Source organism: Apteryx mantelli, chromosome Z (genome assembly GCF_036417845.1).
Source record: "Apteryx mantelli isolate bAptMan1 chromosome Z, bAptMan1.hap1, whole genome shotgun sequence".
Lineage (NCBI taxonomy): Eukaryota > Metazoa > Chordata > Aves > Apterygiformes > Apterygidae > Apteryx > Apteryx mantelli.
Window position 1 is genome coordinate 50,935,216 of NC_090020.1, and position 27,683 is coordinate 50,962,898.

General features: G+C 38.9%; 1 protein-coding gene across 1 annotated transcript; it reads left to right on the plus strand.

Moving 5' to 3' along the window:
* The first annotated feature begins 205 nt into the window (after positions 1-205).
* PCSK1 (proprotein convertase subtilisin/kexin type 1) lies at positions 206-27,683 on the plus strand. The gene is made up of 14 exons (XM_067315411.1): positions 206-385; positions 1,545-1,649; positions 5,056-5,166; positions 7,399-7,545; positions 7,990-8,066; positions 9,897-9,985; positions 13,879-14,051; positions 16,361-16,573; positions 17,808-17,908; positions 18,897-19,130; positions 20,678-20,835; positions 23,387-23,520; positions 25,232-25,393; positions 26,958-27,683. Exons 1-14 carry the CDS (start codon positions 206-208, stop codon positions 27,318-27,320), a joined length of 2,247 nt encoding a protein of 748 aa, XP_067171512.1. The 3' UTR covers positions 27,321-27,683.

Genomic DNA, 27,683 nt, shown 5'->3' on the forward strand with positions numbered 1-27,683 from the left:
TCCGGCTCCGGAGGGTCTGGGCGCCGCGCAGCCCCAGGCAGCCGCGCCGCACCGAGCCGGCACACGGACCCCGCCGCGGGGCCGCTGCCTCCCGCTCCGCTCGCCTAGCAACGAGGGCGCTCCGGAGCGCAGCTCCGCGCCGCCCGCCGCTGCCCTCGCCGCCCGCCGCGCCGCGCCTCGCCTCGCCGCCCCCTGCCCCGCGGCCATGGAAGGGCGCCGCTGGGCCGGCCGGTGCGTGGCCCTGGCGCTCCTCTCCGCCTGCTGCGTGACCCGCGGCGGCGGCGCCGAGCGGCAGTTCCTCAACGAGTGGGCGGCGGAGGTCCCGGCGGGTCCCGCCGCCGCCATCGCCATCGCCGAGGAGCTGGAGTATGACCTCGTGGGGCAGGTAGGGGCGGCGCGGCCGCGGCGGGCTCCCCCCTTCGGGAGCTCCCCCTGCCGGGCGCGGCGGAGCCACCTGCGGCTCCGCGGGGCTCGCTCCCCTCGGGCTGCTGTTAAACTTTTGCCGGCTGCCGCGCGCGGCGCTGCGCGGGCTCGCGGGGGCTGCGCGCAGCTCCTGCCCGCGCAGCGCAGCGCAGCGCCCCGGCCCGAGGTGGCAGGCCGGGCTCCCCGCCGCGGAGGGGCGCTGTGGGGAGGCGGCGGCGGCGGCGGGGCATCCCCGCCCGCCCGCGGCCGCGCCGCCGAGGTGCCTTCGCGGGGTTTCTGCAGAGCTGCCCTCCCTCTTTTTTCGGGATGCCGTGACGTCAGCGTTGTCAGGGATGAGTAACTGCTTCTGCGTAATAGCGCCTTCCCCGCTCCAGCCAAGGGGCCTGTGCCAGGCGCTGCGCTTGGCAGCGCGGGGGACCGAGCTCCTGTGCGAGGCCCGGAGCACCACAAGGCCGCTTCCCGGCCTCCGGCCTCCCTGCGGCCCCGGCGCCTGCGTGCGAAGGGGCCCTGCGTCCCCCGCCACGGCTGGCCTCCAACGTCCAGGCACAAACCCGCGCCCCTAAATAAGCCTTGATCTTGCTGCCTTTGAAGTTAGCGGATTCACTTCCACCAGTTTCAAACAGCACCTGCTTAGGAAGGAGGAACACTTGCACCGGAGTGCGTGTACTCAGCTCTCAGTTACTGGGCAAGGAAGGTGCCAGTTCAGGAAGTGCTGAAAAAACACAAATCCTATAATAAGGCTTGTGAAGCCACATAAAGCTGTTTCCACCTGTTCACCTGAACCCCAATAAGAGAAGATAAAATTGTGCAATATGATGATACTTAAAACCTGTCCTTCAAAATGTGATTATGTCAAGATATGAGTAGTGCCTTTATACAGGTGGCTACTACAAGAGTAACTACATTAGCTTACATGAGGTCGTTTCCCCCCAATTCCTTCTAACAGCACACAGGCTGTGATAAGAACTTCTTGAAAAGTGTTTTAATTTAGATTAAAATATCTAAAGGCTAGTGTCTTGCTCTTTCATCTGTTGAATAAATTCTGACAGGTTATGATTGTTGATATTTGTTTGCAGTGGGGAAATACCTCTCAGTATTTAGAGTCTGCCTCTGTCTTATAGATTGGATCACTCAAAAATCACTACCTATTCAGACATAAAAACCATCCAAGACGATCTCGAAGAAGTGCCATTCATATCACTAAAAGACTTTCTGATGATGAGCGGGTAAGTGTTACATTTATTCTTTTTCATGCCCTGTATTTATGCTGTCTGCGTATTGCTAGCTTTCTAATGAGGTCACAGGCATGCTTTACTCATTTTGCAAGTCTAATATATTCTGCCATCCATACTCATGTTGAATAATACTTCATTATTCTCTCATTAACAGACAGAATCTGACCCTCTTTTACCATATTTTTTGCAAGTGCTTTCCAAATTAAGATTTAAGATTTGCAGCCTTGCAAAGTTTTGGAATCTCAGATATCAATGTGTGTTGATGAAAATATGAATGGGGAACCACAGGACTCAATTCAAAATAAAAATCCGTAGATACAGTGAGCTTAATTAGACCATGTCTATGCAATGGCCATGGAAATTAGGTTTGATTTAAAGTGATTTAATATTGCAAAAATGTAAGGAAAAAAAGACTGAGATTTTGCTGTATTTGCTTTCGTGACAAGCTAAAACCTCTCAAAGAGGATCCATCACAGGGTTTAGGCTTGTAGTCTTGTGATACTCTTGGATCCCATTGAAATCAGACAACCAGCACAGCGTAGAGGAGTTCAGCCTGCCAAGACTTAAATGGTCTAAGGTAGATTCACTGTTGAAGGAGACTCTGCATTTATTTGACTTTATTTAAGAGATACACAAGCCTGTTCATAAACATGCTGGGGAAGCAAGGTGGGCGGCAAATTTAAAGAATGGAGCAGAATGCTGTCAGCCCCTCCGAAACGCAATTTCTGGTAAAGTTCAGAACAATGAAATTTGAATTTCAAATTAGCATTATTGCAGCAATCAAAGTCAAAATATCAGCTGTCCAAAACAGTGGGCAATCTAGTTGTGAAAAATATCATTTTATCATTTAAGGACAAATCACTTGAGAACAAATGATCGGTTATTTGAGTGATGTTTTGGGATGCAGATGTTAATTAGGAGGAAATATTCTATGTGTATCTAGAAGAACAAAAGGAGAGGGGCAGACAGTAAATACTTTGTTTTGCCGATTCTATTTGAAAGCTGCACATTCCCATCTATCTCATTGTAAACTTGGTTTAACAGTTAAGTCTGTTAGGTGAAATCATTCTAAATTGGGATGTTCAAAGCCACAGTTTTAGTGTAGGCAAGTAATACATAAAGGACATAAAAAGGACCTAACACAAATGTTCTAACTAATACCCACACCTATGTTCAAATTTTCAATGCTGTCATAACACAATGTTCAGGAACAGAATTTTGGTTGCATTTCCTCCCTTTTTGGGCTGATTACATGAAATGCATATATTATACAGGGAAACATAAGCATGTTTAATACACTGAATTCTAATGTCGTAAGCAGAATGGATTGCAATTGCATTACATAAGTTACTGCCAACCATTATGGTAGATTTATTTACTTAGGTCCTAAAAATGCGGCTTCAAAATGCTACAGGTGATTTGCTAAATTTTCTCCAATTCCCCTTTTATTTACCATCTAGTATGCAAATTAGCTATGTGAATGAGTGAGATGTAATTATGTCATTATGTAAGTATATAAACAGAAAGCAATCATGTAATGCTATGTAGTTATAAATGACCTTTACTCCAAAGAGCTATACTTGTTCAGTAACAGCTTATTTTGAAAGATTAAAATCCTTTCTTTGAAAAAGGGAAAGAGAAGAAGTGAATCCTGCTTTTGTTTGCATAGCTCCTTCATGAATTATGCGGTCTGCTAAGTGTGACGGCTGGGGCAAAACTTGGCTCCAATCTGAATATTCATCTGCTTCCTATAGATGTCCCGGTGTTTGCTGTAAAATGGATAATGGCTGTGAATGTTTTGAAAGGATATAATTATCTGGTTCCTAACTCCTTCCAATATTTGCACTAGCTCCCAAATCTACTTTCTTGCAAGGGACTTGAATCAAAATCATCTTCACTCCTTCATATATCAGTGACTGGAGATTTGGCATAGGGCCTTCAGCTTTTGTAATAGATGAGCAGTTTGAACCTAGTCCAGCTGCTGAGTGACAAACATTTGGCTTGTTTGTGTGACATATGCACTTGGTGGTCTCAGCTCATTTCCCACAGAGCAGTTGTCCACATCACAAAAATAACAAGCATGGAAGATGACAAATGTTAATTACCATTAGGTGATGAAGAGGCTAAGCTTTGCTGTGAGCAGGGAAGAGAGAGAAAGATAACTGCTCTAACCTGTGCACAAATATATATGCTCTTGGATATCAATAAAGCGGTTTAAAATATTATGCTTGCATGGTTATGTTCATCTTCCGTTCTGTATGAACATCTTGTGTTCTTGTACCTAATTTCCATTAGGCTCTCATTAGGAAAATGTATTTTGAGCAAATCAGTATATTTCTTTATTATAATAATTTCTGAGCCACTCTTATTATTATATCATATATGATGACAGATGTAAAAACCATAAAGACATTGGATGACAGTAGAGAAAAGTACTGAAATCTGTTCAGGGTTTTAAAGCAAAAGGTTAGATACAAAGGCATCCTCCACTTGAGGCTTGTAGCAGCATCATGGCAATCTACTGAACCTGAGTTTGCTTTGCGTGTTTGGAAATTGGGATAAAAAGCACTAACCTGCGCTGTGTCAGAGCGATAGTCCAGGTGCTAGCAGTGAGTAACATTTTATGCCCATTTACAGATGGAGCACACAGCCTAAAGAAAGGTATCAGAATCTGGATTTGATCTGAACTAGTTTCACTAATCCATTTAGGAGAGCAAATCTGGAAACATTTTCAAAATGCAACCTAGTAACTTCAGAAATGGCTGTGTTCATGCATAAATGCTATGCAATTCAGTGCATAGACACATTAGCAAAACACACGTGATCATTTTGGCTTCCAGTTGCCTTAAATGGAATTATGCCAGTGATGAAGTTAGTCTAATTGAACGCACTTCAAAACACTGCTGGGAAGGAGACTTGAAGGTCCAGCTGGACTATTAGTAACAGCATCATTATAACTGCTAGACTAAAGCCAGAGTGAATCTTGGCTTCTCTGTAAATTCCCAGTATACACAGAGAGGCATTAAAATGTAGGTAGGGGAAAGAAACGAACAGTGTTTTGGTTGTTTGAGTAACCACCACAGCTTAGATAACCTTCTAACCGTACTACACATTCAACACAAAAGCCTGCATTGCATGGTATTCACAGGAGTTCCACTGTTAACTTGAAATGATTTTATATGAATTGCTATTGTAATATTGTGATTTCACCAAGTGCTCTTCCCTAACGTAGTCTGTACTACTGTATAAATAATCCTCCTCTCAGCATCAAACATTCCACTTTTTCCTTTAGGTATCTAAATTTTGCTGTGCAAGGAAAACCCTTAATCTCTAGGTTAAGAAAATCTTTAACCTATAGGGGCTTGCTTACCTGTCATGTTTATACAAATAATTGTAGGTGTCATGGGCAGAACAGCAATATGAAAAAAAGCGAACTAAGCGTGCCACCCTGAGAGACTCAGCAGAAAATCTTTTCAATGATCCTATGTGGAATCAGCAGTGGTATCTGGTAAGAATTTGTTTCATTGTTAAATGGGAGATGATGAATTTCAGTTGTGCTGATCAGCTGTATTATTTTTACCAGTATCAAAGCAATTGCATTGAAGAGAATAGATGAAGAGTCCCTCTCATTAGCATAGGCTATAAAAATGAGAGATATCCGTGCATGATATTTGCAGGCAACCTTCTGTCTTTTTCAAAGTGTAGTTTGTGCAAAGATTCTAGAAGCCAATTCAGGCTGCTGCTGCTCAGGGTGGTGCTTGACATTAGAAAGCAGTATAAGAGATAAAACCCAACTTTATAAGAATTTTAAAATATTTGTGCTTGTCATATAAGGTTTGCCTTATCATCTCTGAAGTTGACGATTTATTTCTTTATTAAAATTGGTAGTGCATAGTGCATCCTCCAGAAGAAAACAAAATCTGTTATGCGTATGACAAGCACCTTCATCCTCTTCAGACTGTGATTTAAAGTGAAGAGGTTCTCTACAGCTCGTTTGTTCAAAACCTCAATAAAAAGGAATTTCCTGCCCTCTATAGTTTCTGTCTGTATGTGACAACTCAGAAATACAGTTGATCGTTTATGTTTTATATGGTTTCTCTGGGAATCTGTATTCCCACTGTGCATCTAGTTGTGCCTTTAGTCTAGGCTTCATTGCTTTTGCTCAGAATAGGGATGGGATTAAGGATGGGGATAGCAAATCAAGAGAAATAGTCAAACACAAACTTGGTCCCAGTGGCTGGAAATTTTTTTTCTTCTCCAGTTCAGTTTAGAGAAAACAGACCATACTCTAGCCTGTTTGTATAATGCTTTGCCCTCTCTTTCCTTTGAGTTGGAAGAAAAAAGTTATAAAATGCATACCATAAAATATTCTCATGAAGATTCCTGCAAACTTCCTCTTAACACAGAAAATGGAAATCTGAAAGAATTTCACATTTCTTTGAAGTTCAATATGTTCTTTCTTCTGTGCTTATTTCCTATAGGAAACAGAGAATTTCAAAGATGATTTTTTGGACAAGTACACAAACACACAGAGAGTAAGAAAAAAGCAGTTTTGTGAGGAAAGCAATGTACTGCTTTCTAGGAGAAATAGTTCCTCTTTCCAGCTTTGTGTGTTTTTCACTTCTTTTCCCTCCAGTTTTCCCACAAGAGAAACAGAGAACATGATGCTTATACTTGTTTCCACTGCATATTGAAATTTCAGATTAAATATATGTGTTAAACATTTTCTTTCAAAATATTCCCTTGCCTTGTCATAATAAATTTATTATTGCCTGATTTGATGGCAACAGTTTTTAACTCCATTCAAGGTGTTGCGTGCATCAACAGAAAAATGATTATTTGATGGGTTCTAGAGAACAAAACTTAAAACCTTAAATAATTTCCTGAACTGCAGCAGTCAGAAAGGAAGAAGTAAAGTGAAAGAAAGGTCATATTTCTTTATCTAAGCCTCGTATTTTGTGCAGCGTTCTTTTGGAAACAAAGATATGAAAAACCTGCAATTGACTTAGGTAATTATGCACAGAGAAAAACGAAGAAAATGCTTGTGTTTACATCTGTGTTTTTATGGGGTAGTAAGCAAAGTTTCTAATTTAGATGTGTGTACTACCTATTTCATATTAGAATGGAAAAATGACCCATTTAGGAGCTACTTTTTAAAGAACTTGCTTTGGAAGAGAAGGCTGTAGATGATTCATGCTTCCCATTGATTTTCCACAGGAACAATAAGGAAGGCAGTAAACAGCAAGTTGTGATTCAGCACAGTTGTTCCTAACCAAGCGACTACCTTAATTGTTTTATCCATTAATTATTTTGCTCTGGCTAGCTCAGACTTCAAAGGAGAAAGTGTATTTGGAGAAAATGCAGCTTGTTGCACTGTGGATTACTGCCTTAGCTTCTCATCAGGTGAAAAGAACAAACATTAGTAGATCTGATTATCTCAATTTTCCAAGGATCATCAGTACATCCCTACCATTCCCATGTTTTTGTTGCCCATCTCTAATAAAATATGAGATAATCTTTATTCAGGAGTGGTCTTCAGGGAGCTTCAAGTAATGGGGGAAGTGTTTCGGTCCTACAGGCGTTTGGACAAACTCATTTTTGTTTGATCTTTGGGAAATTTATGCATAATATACAAGTTAAGGCTGGGATGATTTAGAGCACCTTTACAATACAACTTTGGACCTGTGTAATATAAATGATAAAAATGTTGACGTATTTGTTATCCTTTTCTGTCCCCTAGCAAGATACGAGAATAACTCCATCACTGCCCAAACTGGATCTCCATGTTCTTCCTGTATGGCAAAAAGGGATTACAGGAAAAGGTGTTGTCATCACAGTACTAGATGATGGCTTGGAGTGGAATCATACTGACATCTATGCTAACTACGTAAGTCTGGGCATTAGAATGTTGTGAAATAACTTCATCAGTTGCAAACTTGATATACAGGCACTCTTCTCCAGCTTGCTGTCTGTTTGGTAAGGCAGCCCCTACATGATGGAGACGGAAATATTTGCCTAAGGCATAGTTTGAAACCTGATCTGTGTCACAGGAAACTGAATGTTATTGAACAAAGATAGCTTTCTTTTTTTTTCAGTGAATTTAGTTTCCACGAATGTTTGTACACAATGGTTTAATGCTGAATTATTAAAACCTTTCTAGCTCCATAAAAAGTTTATGGCATTGTTAATGCCTATCAAATTTTACTGACTTGATTCCTGTCAACATGAGGCACACCAAATGAATAAATAAAGACAGTAAAAACCCTTTCGTTAAACATTTTAAAATGCACTTTCTGCTTGTCACAATTAATTCTATTTTTTTTTAATATAGGATCCAAAGGCAAGTTATGATTTCAATGACAATGATCACGATCCTTTTCCTAGATATGACCCAACAAACGAAAACAAGTGAGTAGCTTCCCAGTTGTGTAAAGAGAACGAAACAGTACGCTGTTACTTTGCGTTAGGATATTCAAGTGCAGAATTGTCCACACCCAATGCAACACTTACAAACAAAAGGAAAAGCCCTTATAACATTGCACAAACACTGGAAATGAAGGAAGTTCCTAGACGAAGAGCTCTTTAATTTTAATCTCCCCTTAATGTTCTGAAATTCTGCATATTTGAAAGGAATAATCTGTTTATGTCATGATGTGTGTTTGTAGAGTGACATCTACCTAAGCAGATACTGGCTTCAGTTCTCTGCCTTGCACTGTGAATGTTAAGAGAATACATATCCCCTGTGAAGTGCTCTGGAAGAGATTGTTTCTCAGAGGAACCTACCAAAAAACCCATCCCTTCAGGTCAGCTTTTGCATCTAAAGATGCTATTTTCTAGTATTGGCAGCACCTTTTGGAATGGCAGAATAACTTCCAGCTCTGTGTGTGCGTGCACAGGTAAATTCATGCTTCAGACCTCCTTCTCCTATCGGTGTGACACATGTTCAGACACTGAAGGAGGGTAGGTGCACTTCCTGGACGATCTTTCTGTCTCTTCTGAAGAAAAACACAGATGGAAGCCTCCTGTAGATCAGATTTGGCCTAAGTGTCTCCAGTGAGACAATGATAGCTTTGAAAGTTTTGGGAGACTTGAGCACAGATAAAAAGCCCGTTCAGTTAGTGGAACTGTATGGCTTGGAAGGAGTGAGGAATTTTCTCCCATGCCCTCTTTAGAGCCACCTCCCTGGAACTCAGTGGAACATCAGGAAGGGGCTGTCACACCTAGGCTCACCCATGGTAGTTCAGGGAGGGATTTTGTCCATCAGAAAGAGAAGAGAATGGATCTCTTTAAAAGCTGGTGTTCAAAAAAAGTCAATTTCCTAAGCCATTTAGGATGCTACTATTCAGTACAGATACAGTAAGGAACTGATGTTCTGGTTCCCTATTGTCTGTCAGACAGTGTGATAGCATCCACAACATAAATCAGTAAGTGTGTGGAAATAAAGCAATCAATCAAAGGATGAATGTACCATGAATGAAACATTTAGAGAATGACATTTCTGCTTTGTTATAGCATTATTTAAGGGTGGGAGGCCCTTATTCTTTGTTTCCAGTGACATTATCTCTTAAATCTACCTGTATTATCTCTAATCTTTATTAATAAGTAAATGGAATTCAGCCCAGAAGCATTCAAACACTTCACTGGATAACAATCTGTAGCATTAAATAATACTACTCTTTTACAGTTACACTTATTTGAAGGTTTTATGTATTGAGGAACAAGAATCCCCTATGGCAAGAAAAATTTGCATAGAAAATACTTGGTAACAAGAAGAAATTAGCAATGGTGAAGATATTTTAAAGGCTGTCTGAAATCCTAAGTAAATGCAGTAATTAAAAAAGAATATCTAAATATGTGATTAAAAGTGACTTGTTCATATTTCTTTCTGAAGGAGTTTTGCAGTTTCTTAGCCCCATAATGTTACCTCTCTCTTGCACACTGCTAAAGTATTGATAGCCCATAGGTCTGTGGACCTCAGTGTGGTTTGGATTAGGTATTTATCACGTCCTGTGATGATTCATTGATGATTAAATGGGTCAGATTATGTCGATTGAGGCCTAAGGGAACAAGTATTTTTGCATCAGGTAGACATAATTCAAAAGTTATTCAATAGTTGCATTACATTCAGGTAAAGGAAGACATCTGCCAAATCAGGAAGATCACCAGTGAGTCTTTGTGCACATTACAGAGAAGTGTATGGGTTATCAAATGTTGTTTATTCTTGCTATATTTATTCAGACATGGGACACGGTGTGCAGGAGAAATTGCCATGCAAGCCAACAATAGAAAATGTGGGGTTGGAGTAGCCTACAATTCAAAAGTTGGAGGTAAGAAAACAAAAATAGATGTCTGATGTGAATGGAAACCAGACAGATTCTGGGAAGTGCTGAGTATTCTCAGTCACCATTAATCTGAAATATGAATGGTTTGTCCTTTTCAGGAAATGTCACTCCCAGTATTAGACTACAAAATCCTGTCTGGTGATAGTGCAAAGTGTTACATCTATATGACACAATTTCTTAAGTGCCAACGTATTCTCTGGAATTTGGTTTATATCTTCAGTATAGATTGTGCCCAGAGATGAGACTTTATCTTTTTATGAACAATAAGTTCACTTCTTACAGCTGCTTCTCCTGGAAGGAGGTGGCATGGGAGAGGAGAAGGGGCTAAGCAGAGTAAAAGTAAGCATATCCAAATTTTTACCCACACTTTGCAGCATATTGTTGCCATCTACACAATTATATTTGGAAGGTCATGTCAGTCAAGATATTCATACTGTTGTGGCTTTTGTTTCAACAGATGACTTCTCTGCTACAATCATAAGTTAATTTTGAAAATAGGTAAAGTCTTGCTTACTTATCAATCAATAATTGCCATTTTTTAAGAGGTGATTGAAAGTTTAATCCATTATAGGTTCATGAAATAGACACGCTCAAAGTATCAGTTGCAAATGCTTATTTAGCTCAGGAAGAGAGACTTGTAAAATCCTAGTTTTTCCATTACTGTCTTTTTTCCTCTTAAACAAAGGACAGTGAGTGGCAACTGACAACCATAACTGCTGTTCCCACCATTTCAGTCTTATGTTTGTAGGTTCCCATTTACTCTACTGAGCTGTCATAGATGTCAACTTTGCAGTCTGCCATAATGCATTACACTGTCATACTCTGTTTAAATAAAATATCTCCTTCATAAGACAAAGACGCCAAATTTTCAAAGCAGGGCAAAATGGATGAAGCTGCAAAGATACTTGAACTCCCACTGTGCCCATATTTTAAGGCACTTGCATCTCCAGAGAAGATTCTTTCACAGTTATTTGCATGTGCTCTGTCTTCATTTGCAAATGCAAACTACAAATCTGTGCTGGCTGATTTGTCTAGAAAAGGGAGCTAATGGGAGGAAATGCAATCCAGCAATCCAGATTATCCAGAAAGCTGTTTATACCTGGGCAGGAGAGGAGAGAGAATGAAAAAGTTGAAAGAAATTATAAGATGGTATGTGTGACCAGCCTGATAAGACCTAGGTGTGTTGCAAAAGTGTAGGTGAAGAACAGTGAGAGATTGGAGAAGTCTTCAAAGGATTCAGATAAATTTGGACTGGCTAAACATTGGAAGGCTTTTTTGATGTTCCAAGCTATATAGGCTTTGTTTCTTCACAGGCATTTTTTTAAATCCATGAAAGGATGCATTACGCAGTTCTATTTGACATTAGTTCAGGATGACTACTTTAAGTGGTTGTTTGCTTGTAGCAATTGCCATACTGGATAAATTCAGCAGTCTGTGGCCAATGCCTCCTCTCCGACAGTCAGCAATAGCTGCTTTAGAGAAAGACACCCTGACATTTGGAATAGCCTGTTCTCTAATCTTCCCCATTGGAGGTTGGTTTAACTTTGCCTTGAGGGATAAAACAAAATATTCCATTCGAATTTTTTGTTTTCCTTAAAAGTACTAACTTTAATAATCCTGAGTGTTCTCATTAGTCACGTTAACGTCTGGCCCTTTTCTGAAATGTTTTACTTGATGAGTCTCTTCAATACTGTATGGCTGTGAGTCCCACAGGCTTTTCTGTGCACTGTGTGAAAAAGTACTTCTTAATGTCAGTTTTAAAAGTGATACCTTTCAGTCTCATTTAATATCCACTTATTATTTTGTACAGAGCTTAGAAATGTGTGCATATCAATCCTCTTTGTAATAAAGCAGAGTATATGTATTTACACATATCTAACCATAGCACTGTGCTACGATATTTCTCTGGTGCTGCCATGGAAATCAAATGATTAAGAAGCTCCATTTTACAGAGGACTGGGCTGAGAGTTCCAGCACAGTGACGTGTTGCTAAAAATAGCCTTCTGCCAGGCAGATACATGTATCTGACTGAAATTGTGTTGGGCTTTGCCTGGTTTTGAATTTGTGGGACCGATGACAGGAATAAGCATGTGGAAGAACAGGAAACAGTATGCAGGAGCAAATAATTGGAATCTGCTTAGGGAAATATCACTGTAGTCATCAAATCTCTGAGTTGACTTAAATGGGCAGGATTTTTACTGATTATAAAGCTAAGACAGCAGTTTTTTTCTTGAATTGTTTTCACCAGTGTGTTGCCAGTGTTTTTGTTTTCATCCTTATTGCATTATTTATCTGCACTGTTGGCTTTGTCCTGTTTGGGAAATATCTGTATACTAGTCTCTGCATTCCCAGTATCTCATTACATGTTACAACCTAGCACCCAGAGCTTGCAGTCTTTTCCACACAGACAGATCTTTGCTCACAGCACACTGGTATGAGAGAGTCTCATGATTCTGAGCCAAAAAATGAGTATTCAAAATGGTATGAGTTTAAGCCTAGCCAGAGTAAGTGTTGTTTTTTAGCATCTGAAATACAAGATATACCTTGATTCTATTTCCACCTTTACCACTGACAGTGGAGTAGCAGTGGCTGAGCTGGTTAGCTCCTTTATGTCTCATTTTGCCACTAACTAATATGAAATAATAAAACAGCTTTTTCTCAGAGATGTTAGGATTCTTAAAGATTAGCCATTTGGGAAAAGAATTATGCTTACAGGCTTTTTTTTCCTTCTTAATAGTATAAAAAAGCATGAGTGACTGAGATGCACAGCAAAGGGGCTTTTGGTGTTTTTTTTTTTTTTGTATAGAACACTCACATTTTGCCTGTTTTGCTTTGGAAAAATCCACATGAATTTCTACACTAGAAAATGAGTATTCATAATTCACCCACTGCCTGCAGTGGTGCAGCTGCTGTAGTACTAACTTGCCAAGATCAAGAGAACCCAGACGTTTTTATTGCTGGAATGCACAAGCTGAATCCTGACTACTCTGGCTCTTACATTGTTGCTGTTGCTGGAGAGCTGTGTCACAGCGGGAATTTTGCCAAACTTCCTGCTACTTCTATCCCCATCCAGCAGTGGACAGTGGTAGCCATCCTAGTGCAGATCTAGAGATTTGCAGAGCTAAAGATCCAGTGCAGATGAGCTGCCGTCTGCCACTGAATTTTAAGTATCCCTGAGATCAGGCTTTCTCTGAAGAAGGTTAGATCATGCAGTTCCTAATAAAATGTTAATGGCTAGATATCATGAGCATCTCTGGATTGCTCACAGTGGAAAAAATGGAGTAGTAAAACAACAGTGAGAATTTTTTTGTAGTGAAGATTGAAGAGCTAGTGAAATAGCATCACAAAGACAGCAAAAGCTTAATGACTGTGAGGATAAAGTGTTTTAGGCAGAGCATTTTGAACTGCTTCTTTGAACTAAAACTTTTAGAACTCTTAAGGATAAAAGAAATGTTGATAAAACCTGTTTAATTTCAGTGACTTATTAGCAATTTGAGGAAAGAAGTCTGTTACAGATTTAACAGAGAGGAAGAAGAAGTAAAGGAAGAACTCACAATGCAATGAGAAAAAGTAGGAACAGTATATAACATATCTTTTTGGCTCTCTGCAAAAAGAGAGAAAAAAGTAAATAAGGTGCAACCAAGATTTTACAGTTTGTTTTTAATATTCATAGAGAGCGCCAAGCCCTGCAAATAAAGGGTAAGTGTACTGTTTCACACTGACTTTATAACTGTGCTGACTATTACTTAAATGAACAGCAGTAGCCCATAGTGCAATAATTATGTATTAATTGTGCTGGAAACTTTACAAATGATTAAGTATGACAAAGAAGAGAGAATAGAAAATAAATCCAATCTGCCTGTTTTTTTTCTGTTAAGGTATACGTATGCTGGATGGAATAGTCACTGATGCCATTGAAGCCAGTTCAATTGGCTTCAATCCAGAACACGTGGATATTTACAGTGCAAGCTGGGGCCCTAATGATGATGGTAAAACTGTAGAGGGACCTGGCAGACTGGCACAGAAGGCTTTTGAGTATGGGATAAAACAGGTAGGATATGTAAGAGAAAGCTACAGTGAAATATGACAGGGAGTAGAATTTTAAAATGGTTCATATCGGGGAGGAAAGGAAAATAGTTTGTGCTATTGTTGCTCAAACACAATTGAGAAGGGGGAAAGGGATTTTAATTGTACAGGTCAGAGAAATTACCAGCCGGAACATGACTTTTAAAAAACACTGTTAGAGCTTTTTAAGCTGGTTTTAGGCTGGTATCCTCCACAGGTAACCTTTCTTTTTCCACCGTTACTTTTGCTGCCTTTGTCTCACCCTACCCCCACCCTTCTCTGCCTGCTTGTTTTGCTCTGAACAGTAATTGGATTTCTGCACTGAGAGCCTATAAAAATTTAATACAAAGTTTCTGCTTTGTGAATTTTTTACTTGGTGAAATAGTGATGCATTTTAGCACCCTGTGGATGGACTTGTACTGTGTTAATTGCACTAGTTCATAAGTTGGTGTATACCATGTTCCAATTAAAATTAAGACAGTAAAAATGCGTGATTGAGAGTATTGAAAACATTGGTTTTACAATTCTTTTTTATGTTATCCTCTTTAGATCTGGTTGGATGATAAGTAGGGTGCAGACTGAGAGCTATTGGGGATATATAAATAAACTACTCTTGCCAGTGAGGTGGAAAGACATCTAAAGATGGCCAGGTACTAATACAGAGAAGAAAACTGAATCAAAGAGATGAGAAAGGAAGGAAATGGAGGCAAGCTTGAAGGGCACATGCAAAGAAAGGATTTTGGAGAAAAGGGCAATTAACATTAGCAGACAGAAGGAGGGGAGAAGGCAAAGAAGAGTCTGACAACTGACGGGCATTCACTGAGAAAAGAATGGAGGCTGAGAGGAATGGGCTGATGATAAACAGAGATCTAAGTCCGTAAGTAGGCTGCAAGAGAAGAAGAAGAATTAAAGGCAAGAATTAGGGAGCCAATGTTCTGTGGTTTTACTCTGAAAAAGGGGATTATCTTTGTGGTGAAGAACACAAATATTTTTTACAGGTTTAATTTATTAAGAGAAGCAGACTTACCCATTAATTTGCAAGGCTTCCGTTTGCAAGGATCTGGGTGCTCTCCACTCCCATTTAAATCAGTCAGAGACGGAGTTGCACACCAGTTTTATTGCTGGCTGAGCAGAGCTCTTAAGCATATGTTTAGCCTTAAGCATGAGATGCATTAGTAGCACTCCAAGTGAAAACCAAGTAGCTGCTTGCATATACCAGTGCTTCACTGGACTGCAGCCTTTATTTTCAAAAGAAGATATTATCTCATTTACTGTAATGGACATGGCTTGTCCTTCCCGTTTTAGCAATTGTATCATAAAGAGTACAGCTTATTTTTCTATTTCTGTTTCTTTATTTTTAATGTTTTAAGTGCTGCATATGTCTCTTACCCCTTGCACAAGTAAAATCAAGTCTTGTCTGAGGGAGGATGATAAAAATCTGTATCTCTGACTGCTGTTTGCAGTGACTATGTATCTGTTAACACTGAATGAAAATACAAGCTTTTGCTCTTCACATGAAACAGATTCTTTATGCTGAAGGACTAGCACAGTTTAAGACAGAATATTTGATATTTATTTCATCTAGGATAGCTGTGATGGTTTACATGCTGCTGCATCACTCCACTGTTAGCAACAATTATTAGCTGCCACTACCTCATTATACACTGGAGACCAGAGCAGGGAATGAAAGTGGTTGTGTCCTGAGACTGATGGTTGCTGGCCCAAAAATTTTTAAGGGAAAGGAGGGTTTTCAGTCAGATGTGCTTACTGGTTTGCCGTTACTCAGAAAGTGAATGCCAAACAGTGAAAGGCTTCATTACAAAAGGGAATTGTGTGGAAAACTCCTATCATGGATCATTCATACCACTTACCCATGTTTCTGTGATTACAAGAAATGCAAGTGAAATAACTCCTGATGAACTTGTCATTTCTTTAAAAAATGGTGATTTTTCATAGAAATACTTAGGACCAAACGTCAGCATGTGGAAAAACTTACCTGTTGATCACAGCTTCTTTTTTTAAATCTAAAACTTATTTTGAGGAAAGTTGCTGTACCTGGAACACTAAATCTAGACTAGACAAACTAAAAAGTATTACTATAGGATGTGAAGTAGGATATATCATCTAGTCAGTTTCTTCCATCTTCCACAGTGCATATGGAAAATTGTCCTCTTCCATCTGAAAATATTTGAGATATTATGCTGTCATTTTTGCAGGGAGGGGTAGTTAAGAATGTATTGCAGAGACTGAAAACTCTCTTCTTCCTTTGGTAATCAATTCTTTCATTTCCTCTAGGGCCGAAATGGAAAAGGCTCCATTTTCGTATGGGCTTCTGGAAATGGAGGTCGTCAGGGTGACAACTGTGACTGTGATGGTTACACTGATAGTATCTACACTATCTCCATTAGCAGTGCTTCTCAACAAGGCCTTTCTCCCTGGTATGCAGAGAAGTGCTCTTCAACTCTGGCCACAGCATACAGCAGTGGGGATTATACTGACCAAAGAATTGTAGGTTGTTTTTACCAGATTCAGAACATACATAGATGTGTATTATATATGAAAATAACAAGTGAGAGCTTTTATATGCCTAATTTCAAGTGCCTGCTTTACTTATATTTTACATGCTTAGTACTTCCATCTTAAAACACTGGGGAATTAGAAATATAAAAAGTGCTTTTATTCCCAGAACATCCTCTACTGTAAAGCAATGGCTAAACGGCAATGGCAATTATATCAGTATGCTGAAATATTCTCGTGTTTGGTGTGACAGAGGTCTCTGCATCAAGTTTGATATGGTCCCATTCTTTAAAAAGAGCAGATCTCATCTCCTTAAGAGAGCGAGGTCCCCGCCAATGGGTAGGATCTGATACAGAATTAATGGGATTGTAACAATAAAAAAGTAAGAAAGATTTAGAATATAAGGACTTCTGATGTTCCTTGCCATTTTACCACTTACCTTCTGTAAGATTTTCAGCCCCTCCATTCCCACTGATGACAGCCACAGTGGTGCTTCCAAACTAGTAAAAGGTACTTAGCAAGTGGACAAATCAGTGCCTTCATTACCTTTTGAAGAAATAACTTCTCCTAAAGGAATTTGCTGTGATAAAATAATGTTCAAGGAGCTCTACTCTCTGTTCTGCTCTGGTTGATGCTAGTTTTACAATAAATTACATGGATGGGGATTAAAATAATGTCGTTGCAGGTTAGTCAAAAGATTGGTCCTTCCTAAATGGCTTCTCTTTTTAGCTGAGATGTGGAGATTTCAGCATTCCCCCTTTCCATCTTGAGATACCAGGGCAGATGATTTTGGTATTTGGTATAAAGCACATGCTTCATTGCAAATTGTAGTTCTTTTGCTGAAGAGGGAGCAGAACACTAGTACTAATCCTATGAGTAATTTTGAAGCAGGCAGTAATTTTAAATGTTCTAGACCCAACACAATGATGTGTTTTTATGATTCACCAGTAAGCCTGAAACACTTATTGTGAAACCGTAGAATAAAGTAAGATGTTCAGTGGGAGTATTTTGTTCCAACACAAAGCATTTTGATACAGAAATTATAGTTGATGTAAAAAGAGTAGATGGAAATATGAACGGATTTAAACATCCATCACTTAGTCTGCTGGTGAGGAATGTATTAATACGCACTGAGTAAAGGATACATGGTTATGATTTTGAGTATGGATATGACTGTATTTACCACTGTTTTTCACGCAGTTGTTTTTTGTTGTTTTCCTATCAGACAAGTGCTGATCTTCACAATGAATGTACAGAGACTCACACTGGGACCTCTGCATCTGCACCACTGGCAGCAGGAATTTTTGCTCTAGCTCTGGAAGCAAAGTAAGATGTCCTAAAATTACCATTGAAACTCCTCTGTCTCAGCCATCCCACTATCTTCCCCCTAATGCTGTCTATTTAAAAGTGGCAGCATCTTATGCTGCAGCTCTGCTTTTTGTCAGTCAAATCTGCTCAATCTGATGATAAAAATAAGCAGCTACTTGCCTCAGCACCTACCTAGCAAAGCAGGGCCAACACATGTAAGAGATGATGAGCCAGGGATTTTAGACCTTTTTGTGCAAGGGCAACAATTGTTTACTGAGTTCCAATCAATTGCATTAAAGGTGGTGAGGCTGCACATGTGTCAGGAGAATATAATTTGAGGACAATAGGTTGCACAAGTTTACGTGAAGTCTTTATTCAGTTTGCAGAACCTTTGCTGCTGGTGATGCGGCATAAAATGGGGAGTACCCAAGCTGGACTGTCAGAGCAGGCAGGTGCAAATCCTGTGGGGCTGGTAGTCCCAATATATGATACACAGGGGAAAGAAGAAAGGAGAGAGGAGGGACCAGGAGGGAGAACAATAGCCTTTTCAAAGAAAACACTTTAGGCATTAGGGCTTAGGTTTAGTCCTGTAAAGATGTGGGTTCAACTCCCTTTTCTCTTGCATTTCTTTGATGACATAAGCCAAGATACTTAGGGCCATATTTTAAAGGGTGTAGATAACCCCAGGCAGAATCAAATACTCAGTGAATTTTCAAAGTTAAGGTCCCACAAAGAGTGGTAGGAAATGTCAGCTTTGCTGGATACTTAGCTTTAAATGCCTGAATAATTCAGAAGAATTGGGTTCTAATCTTGCTAGGTATCAGTTCTTCATTTAAACAGAGATCTATCTGAAGAAGTACTGTGAGGATAAGCATATGTCATGCTCTTGGTTTTAAAACAAGCGGGTGCCATATACGTTCCTAAACATGTTCTATTGCAGACTAATAGTTGAGAGAAAATTGATAGATAGTCCTGTAAAAATTAACTAGGAACATTTTCTCAACAGCCCAAATCTAACCTGGAGGGATATGCAACACTTGGTAGTCTGGACCTCTGAATATGATCCACTGGCTGGCAATCCAGGATGGAAAAAGAATGGAGCTGGACTCATGGTAAACAGCCGATTTGGGTTTGGATTACTCAATGCCAATGCACTGGTGGATTTAGCTGATCCTGAAAGATGGAAAGGAGTACCAGAAAAGAAAGAGTGTATTGTCAAAGACAAAAGCTTTGAACCAAGGTAGGAATTTGCATTAGCAGTAGCTAATCTTATGTCAGATTGCATCTATCATAGTAAAGCCTGAAGGGTAGTATTTTGCACAGATTGCTTCAAGCCAGACTACAGCCAAGAGGTTTCTTTTTGATTTGTTTGTTTTTGCCTTACTGTATTCCTCAGGAGTCCAGGGGCAGGCAAGCAGCATTTGTCTTCTTGCTTTTTGCCATTTAGTGAGACTGATGGAAATTATTACCACAAAAGCTTTTACAAAGAATAAGATTATTGTGTCTGATTGTGCAGCCAGTGTATGGATGGATGATACTGTGAGACTGAAGGTGATCAGATAAGATATAAAAGTTTATGTTGCTATCAGCAGATGAAGAAAAGGCTACCAAAGTCTCCCACAGGCCTTAAGAAAAAAAAAAAGCTGTAATTGCTCTTAGCAATTTTTTCTGTGCCATACATAGTACTTGTTGAAATTAGGATGATATACTGAGTTTTAGTCACATTCATAGCACTGCTCTTGTGAAATGCAAGTGTCTCAAAGGCTCGCTGAGCAGACCTACCAGCCATACTCACAGATGCTTCAATTGTATTGAGCCTAAACTGAGTTCAAAATACAGGTAAGTTACAATTAATCATTAACTTGGTTAATCAATAAGGATCTTTACACCTTTTTTGTCCCCACATAGAATAAATGCAGTTATTTCAAAGCTACAAATTATACTATGTAAGTGTACCAGAAATCATTCTCTAGAAACATATTACAGTGTTGTGGAGTGTCACTGATTGGTAACCGATTATCTATCCTATTTTATTATCAATCTGTTTTTATGCTCCCTCTCCTTTGTACAATCTGTTATTTTTTCTTTTCTATTTTTTGTTAAATACAGTAGTGATGTATGTGATACTTACTGTTTAGATATTATTATTGCAATACTCTGTCTTACATTATAAAACCAAAGATCTCAAGATCCTGAATTCTGAATGACTTATGTGGAGATGTAGATAGCCAGTTCTCATTAAAATTAATGGAAATTGCGCAAAGAAAGCTATGCCCAGTGCTCTGAGAATGTACAAAAGATGTATGCTTTCTTTCCTAGAAATGGAACTTACAACAAAGGGTTAAAAAGGGTATGCCTCCTGCAAAATTTAGCTCCATGATAACAGCTCTTCTGGAGATTTCATTGAGGCAATGAAATTGTAAATCTGATATAGTCATGTGAAACAGCTGACTGCAAAGACTATTTTCTGTATTTCCTGTGGGATAAGGAAGTGTTGACAGAAACCCTCAATTATAAAATTTGCTTATTTGTTTCCAGAGTGTGTTGCACAAGTCAAGCTTATGGAGTCCCTAGAACTTGGTCCACTTTAGTATTATTTATGTTTCAAGGATTATGTTCCCAGGGTTTTTACTGGACTGTTCAAAAAAAAAAATGCAAAATTTGTTCTTACTTCTTCCTTTCTTACCGTTCTGGTATGAGTGTCAAATGTGTCAGCTGCCTTTCACATAATAATACAGAATCAAAGAGTTTCTGTAAATAATCAAAGAATTTCTGTAATTTTGCCAGATTATTAAGAGCAAATGGGGAGGTCATCATTGAAATTCCCACGAAAGCCTGTGAAGGTCAAGAAAACTCCATTGCGTCACTGGAGCATGTGCAGCTTGAGGCAACAATTGAATATTCCCGTAGGGGGGATCTTCATGTCACCCTGGTATCCCCATCAGGTAAAGGAGGAAAAGAAATGCTTTGTTTCTGCTGTTGTAGTGTGTAAAATTTATTTCATTAAAAGCTATCTGTTTGCTCTTCACCTGATTAAAAGTAGTTCAATACATTGTTAGACAAAACTAGTCACTTCTAACAGGTGAGTGTGAGGACAAAGCGTCCTGGAATTAGGCAGCTGGTTCTCTGAATCCCCTTCTCTGCCTTCATGTGTTATTTTTGTAAACAGAAGTTGGGAAATCATAGCTCAAAAAACGAGGGCATCATTTCTAATACCTTACATTTAAGAGACAGGACATGAACACTGCAAAAACTGAGAGTTCCTGACAGACAATGAATTACAGTTTGATAGTGCTTATCAGCCTTACTGTGCTCTGATGAACTAATGGAAAACTGAGGAAATCTGCTCCCTAGATTTCATGTAACTGTGTTTTCTCAGTGGTATATTTAAAAACACAATGTCTCTGTTAAGCACCTTAGTACCACTACTCTAAATGTGCTAGAGTATGGCAAGTTACCTTGTCAGTGCCCTGAAATAACACTATGAGGAGAAGAAAAAGAGCAGAATGAGTATTAAAAAATTTTGCAGAGAGTAAGATCTTCTGTAAGTCAGCTGAGATTATTAGAAAAAAAACAGACAAGCCTTCAGATATCAGTTTAAAAATCAGTCTAATCTAATTTACTAATACCAAGGCTAATCTAGTAATTCACAGATAATAAAATGCTAGAGCCTTGCTCACATCATTATTGCAGGACGTTACTAGAGAGCAGAGTTAAGGTGGTGTATATACTGTGTATTTCCAAACCCTACCTGTCTGTGATTCCTTTCAAACCTAACCTTAATTCTTCCTGAGTTTACCTTCTTTGTTATGGGAGATGACCGTAATATTACTATGATGTGTTTTACTCTTGACTATTGGTGTGTATTTTCAAATTTAACTCCATCTTAGATGAGTTTTAGCTTGGGAGTAAATAGATGGATGGTCTCTAGGCACATGATGGAGAAGGCACATGACAGGAACAGTAACCTTCACTTCACTTTTATAGAAGTGTTTCACTCCCAAGATGCTGTTCTGCTGCTAAGGTCTAGGAATTATGGTGAACCTCAGTGAAACACACCTTTTGAAAGACTGATGATAGTAATATCTTCTCATGTCCCTATGTGCTTCTGTGGGTTTAGTTGAGGTAGCAATGGCTGGTTTTACTGCCTCCACTATAGTATCATGTTCCTATCATGGTTAAACTGTTCTTTCCCTTGGTTCTTGCAGTTTTCCCACTTTTCTTTAAAATTTTCCTACCGAATGCATCTTGTTCCTTTTCTGTATTTATGGTGTTATCTTTAAATGTATTTATAGCTTGTGATAAGGCTCCCTGGGGCTTTCTGCTCTATATTATGTAAATATAGCTCCCTTGCTCTCTCTTTATATGCAAACAAGCACAACAAGTCTCCTACTGTGCAGCAAAATCTCTTCTGCTGCAGAAATATTTTCCAAACTGCTGCATTTTTATAATAATAATAATAATAATAATAATAATAATAATAATAATGTGAATGCTTTTTACCATGTTAGAGTTTCAGGCCGTAACAAAATTTACATTCACTCACCAAAAAACATAAATGATGAGTTCTGTATAAGCCTTTGGTTTCACAATACTGTGTGAGATGAATTAACAACTCACTGATACTGAAAGGAGATGTCCCACTTCCACTTCCCAAACTGTCTTACCTCTCCCTTCACCTGCTCCCCAGTGCACGTTCCCATTCCCTTGCTGCTTGTCTCTTTTCATGGTAAGCCAGTCTAACTCATTAAAACAGCAGGAAACTAATCCAAAAAAAAGGTGAGAAAGGAGGAGAAAGAACAGGGATGATGAAGTGGGAAGGAGAGCAAAGCTTCCTCTTTTTGATGCCCACAAAAAATTATTTGGCTTAGGCATTTCATAAAAATATGTTAATTTGTACAATCTTCATTTTTTGGAGTATTTTCTTCTCTGCTACCACGTCTGTTTCTTAAAGATGTGATAGTCACCTTCCACACATTCCAAGCAGTAATCCAGGTTAGCAAGTTAGATTGCAACACTCAGTGTCACAGGATGCTGTTGAATTTAGAAAAAAGCATTTAAATGCAGCAAAAAAATTAAAGGCAGATATATCTATCAGTGGCTCTTTAAAATGCTGGTTTGACTTAGAAACTTCCAGCTCAAAAATTCCCTGAACTGCTTATTGCTGGAGAAAGACGGGCCACGTATGATCTGTCTCTTATGCTTCTTTATGAGCATCTACTACTGGCTCCTATTAGAGACTGAATACTAAGCAAGGTGTACCTTTCTAATATGACCTAATATGACAGGTTTTATGCTCTTAAATACTTCTATGAAAAGAATTAAAGTAACCAGTGATCAGAAATAGCATTTTTCCCATTCCACAAACCAGTGTTAAATACCATATATTTCAGGTAACCTATGCATGCACTGTATAGTCTGCAAGCTGAATAATCTGAAAAATAAAAGTAGATGTGGATGAACAATTACTTCTGTTGATTTATTGCACTAACACAGGGACCAGCACTGTCTTACTGGCTCAGAGAGAGAGAGATAAGTCTCCTAATGGATTTAAGAACTGGGACTTCATGTCTGTTCACACATGGGGAGAGAATCCAACAGGCACTTGGGTATTAAGAATTACTGATGTGGTAAGTAAATCTGTATGTTAAATAGCGAAGTATGTGGAAACTAGCATAGATAAAATGATTGATAGCCACTATCAAGCATCTTGAAGAGAGGGTCTTCTCATTAAGCAGACTCCCACAGGACATTGTTTAAAGTAAATATCCATCTGGTTAAAAGATTAGACTAGCTCTTCTGAAACACACAAAAAAGAGAGGGTCAGATTTTCTTGTTCATTACATAAACACAAAACCAGCTTCATTTCGTTGATGTATACCTATCAATAAAAGTTCATGCCTATATATTCCTCACATTATATGTCACTGAGAGAAATCACTTAATATAATTTTCTGTGATTTATGGAGTGGAATATGGAATACAATTTATATATGATTAATTGCAAATTAGATTTTCCTGCAGAGAAGAACACAGGATAGATTTAGTCTCTTCTTGGTAGTTGTTCATAATTTTCATTAACTCCTAACCTTTGAATTAATGAATTTCAGGTGACCTTAGAGAGCTATTCTGCTGTATATCTTTCTTTACCTTCTTTTCAGCATAATTACTGCTGAAAAACCTTTAAGGATTAAAGCCAAGAAATCTACAGATATAAAATAAATACGTTTACTAAAACCACCTGGGGATATGGATTACAACAGTGAGACACCAGAAAAAGCTGTTTGATAGGCAACTGAAAAATCATCCTCTTAAAGAGAGAGAGTGATCAAGCTCACTCATCTCTGGAGAATTTCATTGAAGTGGTCTGTTAATAAGCTTGTCATTAGGGGTCAGGTCCTGACAAAAACTGAATGCTTCCTATCAGACACTGAGTCTCCAACCCCTATTGGCCTCAAATTGTAAACAGCAGGATAATGCCAAGTACTGAGCAGATGGACAAGGCAGTAGAAGTAAATATTATTATCAATAGTGTAGTGTTAATACTGTGAGCTTATAGCTAACCCCATGGTTACAGATATCCTGCTCTTTGTAACTAATATAACACATTTTTTGGAATGTAGTTAAGAAGAGCGTTTTATTTGTAGTTACCTCTCACTTTCCATTTTCAAGTGAGAGCAGTCCCTGAAACGTACAAGAAACATATGTAAAATTCAGTGGAAGGTTTTGTCAGAAAATAAGAGCTTCAGCAGCTATCTTAAGTAACTAATGTCTGAGCAAATATTATGAAAAGAAACTTTGGTAAAAGTGAGTTTCAGCATTCTCCATACTTGTCTCTACTGCTTTCAATTATTTAAATATTGTCATCAAAAGTAATGCATAAAGCATTTGTTGCTCACCTCCACAAGCTGTGTTTCAGATTACTGCTGTACATCGACCACTGTGGAATATTATTCCAAATGACTATTTCAATGGCAACTCTTGTGGTGACATTGCCAGGGACTGGCTTGGTGAACAAACTCTAACAACATAAAATACTAGTTCAGTAATTTTTGGCATTCTATGTTATGATGAAATTCCTTTGATGCTCACATGATTCATTTATAATTATGTTGCATTAAAATATGAATATTTGGAGTAGTCAAGTCCCTGTATTAAATTCCACCTTCTGACATATTCTGTTTCTAATGTCTTTTGGTGCTTATAAATCATTGTCTAAATTTAAATATTGAAAGCCATATAATTTATTTTAGTGGCTTCTGTCTACCTTAAGATCAAGTATCCTCTGTTTCATCTTCATACTTCCTGAGAACCTGTGCTAATGCCGTGCTTCTCTTTTAGTCCAGGAGAATACAAAATGAAGGGAGGATTGTAAATTGGAAATTGATTTTACATGGCACTTCTACCCAGCCTGAACACATGAAGCAGCCACGTGTGTACACATCCTACAATGCTGTGCAAAATGACAGAAGAGGAGTGGAGAAGATGACAGACCTTGTAGAGGTAGTGTCACATTAATTGACTTCCTTATGTATTTTTCAGTTTATAAGAAAATGGTATCTTTTCTAGTAAGAAGACACATATTCATTCTGTATTCATTTCCTCCAGCCCTTAACTACATGTAGGTTGTGTGAGTATTGTGATTTTGTCCATGTCAACAACTGATATTTTCTTTAGACTCTGTTTTCATATACCAACATCTAAGGGTATTGGGATGTTAAGAGGATATTGGACTAAAGCTGTGAACTCAATATCTCACGCTGTTGAGTGGTACAATGAAGGAAGATTATTTCTCTAACAGGTACAATAAATTTATCGTAAGTCCAGTGAGAGCAAGTCTCAGACCCCAAGGAGCTTGCCTGTTGGGAGTGCTTCCAGGAAGTTTGGCATGAAGTTTGTAACAAATGACAACACAGAAGTCAGGGACTCACTGATTCAGAGGGTTTCAGTTAACCGTATCTGTTGCTTCCAGCTCCTTTTTGACCCCTTCTTTACCTTTGAAGTAGCACTTTATGGAAAACAAACCATTTAGGCTTCTGGGAGTAGTGGTGGATTTCTGGATGCACATGATGGTAATATTGTACATTTTAACAATGCTCAGTTATTTGAAGGTCTTCAGAATACTTTATTAATCACATCACATCTGTTTCTCTCCCCATTAAGTAATTAGTGTGTGCATAAAATATAGAGGAAATATCCCTTCCTCAGCCAGTTTAGGAAGGAGAAGATTGAAGGAGACATGAGGCTGGTCTTCAGATACATTAAAAGCCAGTGTGCACAGGCATGGCAACTGTGTGCAAGAATATGAGGCTGAAATAAGGTAAATCTGGATTCAGGGGGCACTGTAGGAGAAGTTTGGTGGACATAGTAAAACAGCTCAGGATAAGATTAGTATTCAATTAGAAAGACAATCCCAGTGAAAATTAGGAAACTATGCAGCCACATGCTACTGTGTCAACATGGGAGGCATAACAGACAGTGCTGAAATGAGGCCACACCTCTCGGACTTCTTTGTAAATCTGTATTTGGCATTAATCTTCCCACTGAGATATATGTCATGACCACTAGTTAGCCATACTTCACTGTCCTGTCTCAGGTGAAAAGTGCAAAACAGCATCTCCAGAGTAGATTATATGGAAGCCCAAGTTCAGTCCTTTTCGCAAGGATTTGCACCACATTTAGTCACCGTCACCACTTCATATACTTCCTCCAGTTAGACAGCTGGGGAGCTGTTCTCCCTCAGTACAGCCAAGCATATCTAAGGCTGGGAAAGATCATGCTGTAAAATGGCATGCTGTATTCTGCCAATCTGAATTTATCCTGGAATGTGAATTTATAACTTCCTAATTATTTGTGAGAATTGATGCTTTATACAATACAGTCCTTTTGATAGTCAATTTTGTTATGTAATGATCTAGTTCTTTTCTAGATGCTAGTGGCTCCTGAATGAAAAAATAGCATCTATCTGCACACACACACACATACACACATCAATATTCAGAGCAAATCTGACTCCAGTCAATTTTTCATTGACACTTAATCTTCTTTATACTATTCTGTATTCTAGGACCGTACCACACAGGAGTACCTGAGTGAAAAACCCAAAGTTGCAGACGGTGCCAGTAGTAGCAGTGACAAAGCAGAAGATAAAATTCCATCAGAGGCTATGCTACACTTACTGCAAAGTGCATTTAGCAGACAGATGGCTCAGAAGCATCTGCCAGAGAAGACTGCAAGTGAGAAGTTAAATATTCCATATGAACACTTCTATCAAGCCCTTGAAAAGTTAAACAAGCCCTCTCAATTAAAAGACTCAGAAGAAAGTCTGTACAGTGACTATGTTGATCTTTTTTACAATGCCAAACCATACAAGCATAGAGATGATAGACTGCTGCAGGCCTTGACTGATATTCTAAATGAAGGAAACTAAACTATAGGGTATGGCGCTGAGTTGGAAATATTCATGCTCCCCACCCCACCTCCACAGTTTTTTTCAGAAGTCTATTGTATGCTCTAGTTGTGTGATTGCTGCTTTGATTGCTTCATATTTAACACAAATATCAAGGAAGAGGAAAAAACAGATGTGGGAGGATAAGGCAATAAACTGATGCTTTTTAGTAATAGCTTTTTTCAAAGCCTTTATTCATTACCATCAGAGTAGACTTGCCCCCTCAGGCATGAAATGCAACAGTATTCCCTTGAAGAAAAACACTAATGCTCTATTTTAAACAATTTTTATGTTACTTATTCTTCCACCCTATTCCCTTAGCATGCAGTAAGATTCAAAACCGGA

Bases quoted from the DNA above. Each gene is read 5' to 3' on its own strand.
- PCSK1 (XM_067315411.1), top strand. From the start codon at position 206: ATGGAAGGGCGCCGCTGGGCCGGCCGGTGCGTGGCCCTGGCGCTCCTC. The intron at 23,521-25,231 runs GTAAGTAAATCT...CTTCTCTTTTAG, and splicing joins TATTAAGAATTACTGATGTG to TCCAGGAGAATACAAAATGA. The intron at 25,394-26,957 runs GTAGTGTCACAT...TCTGTATTCTAG, and splicing joins AGATGACAGACCTTGTAGAG to GACCGTACCACACAGGAGTA.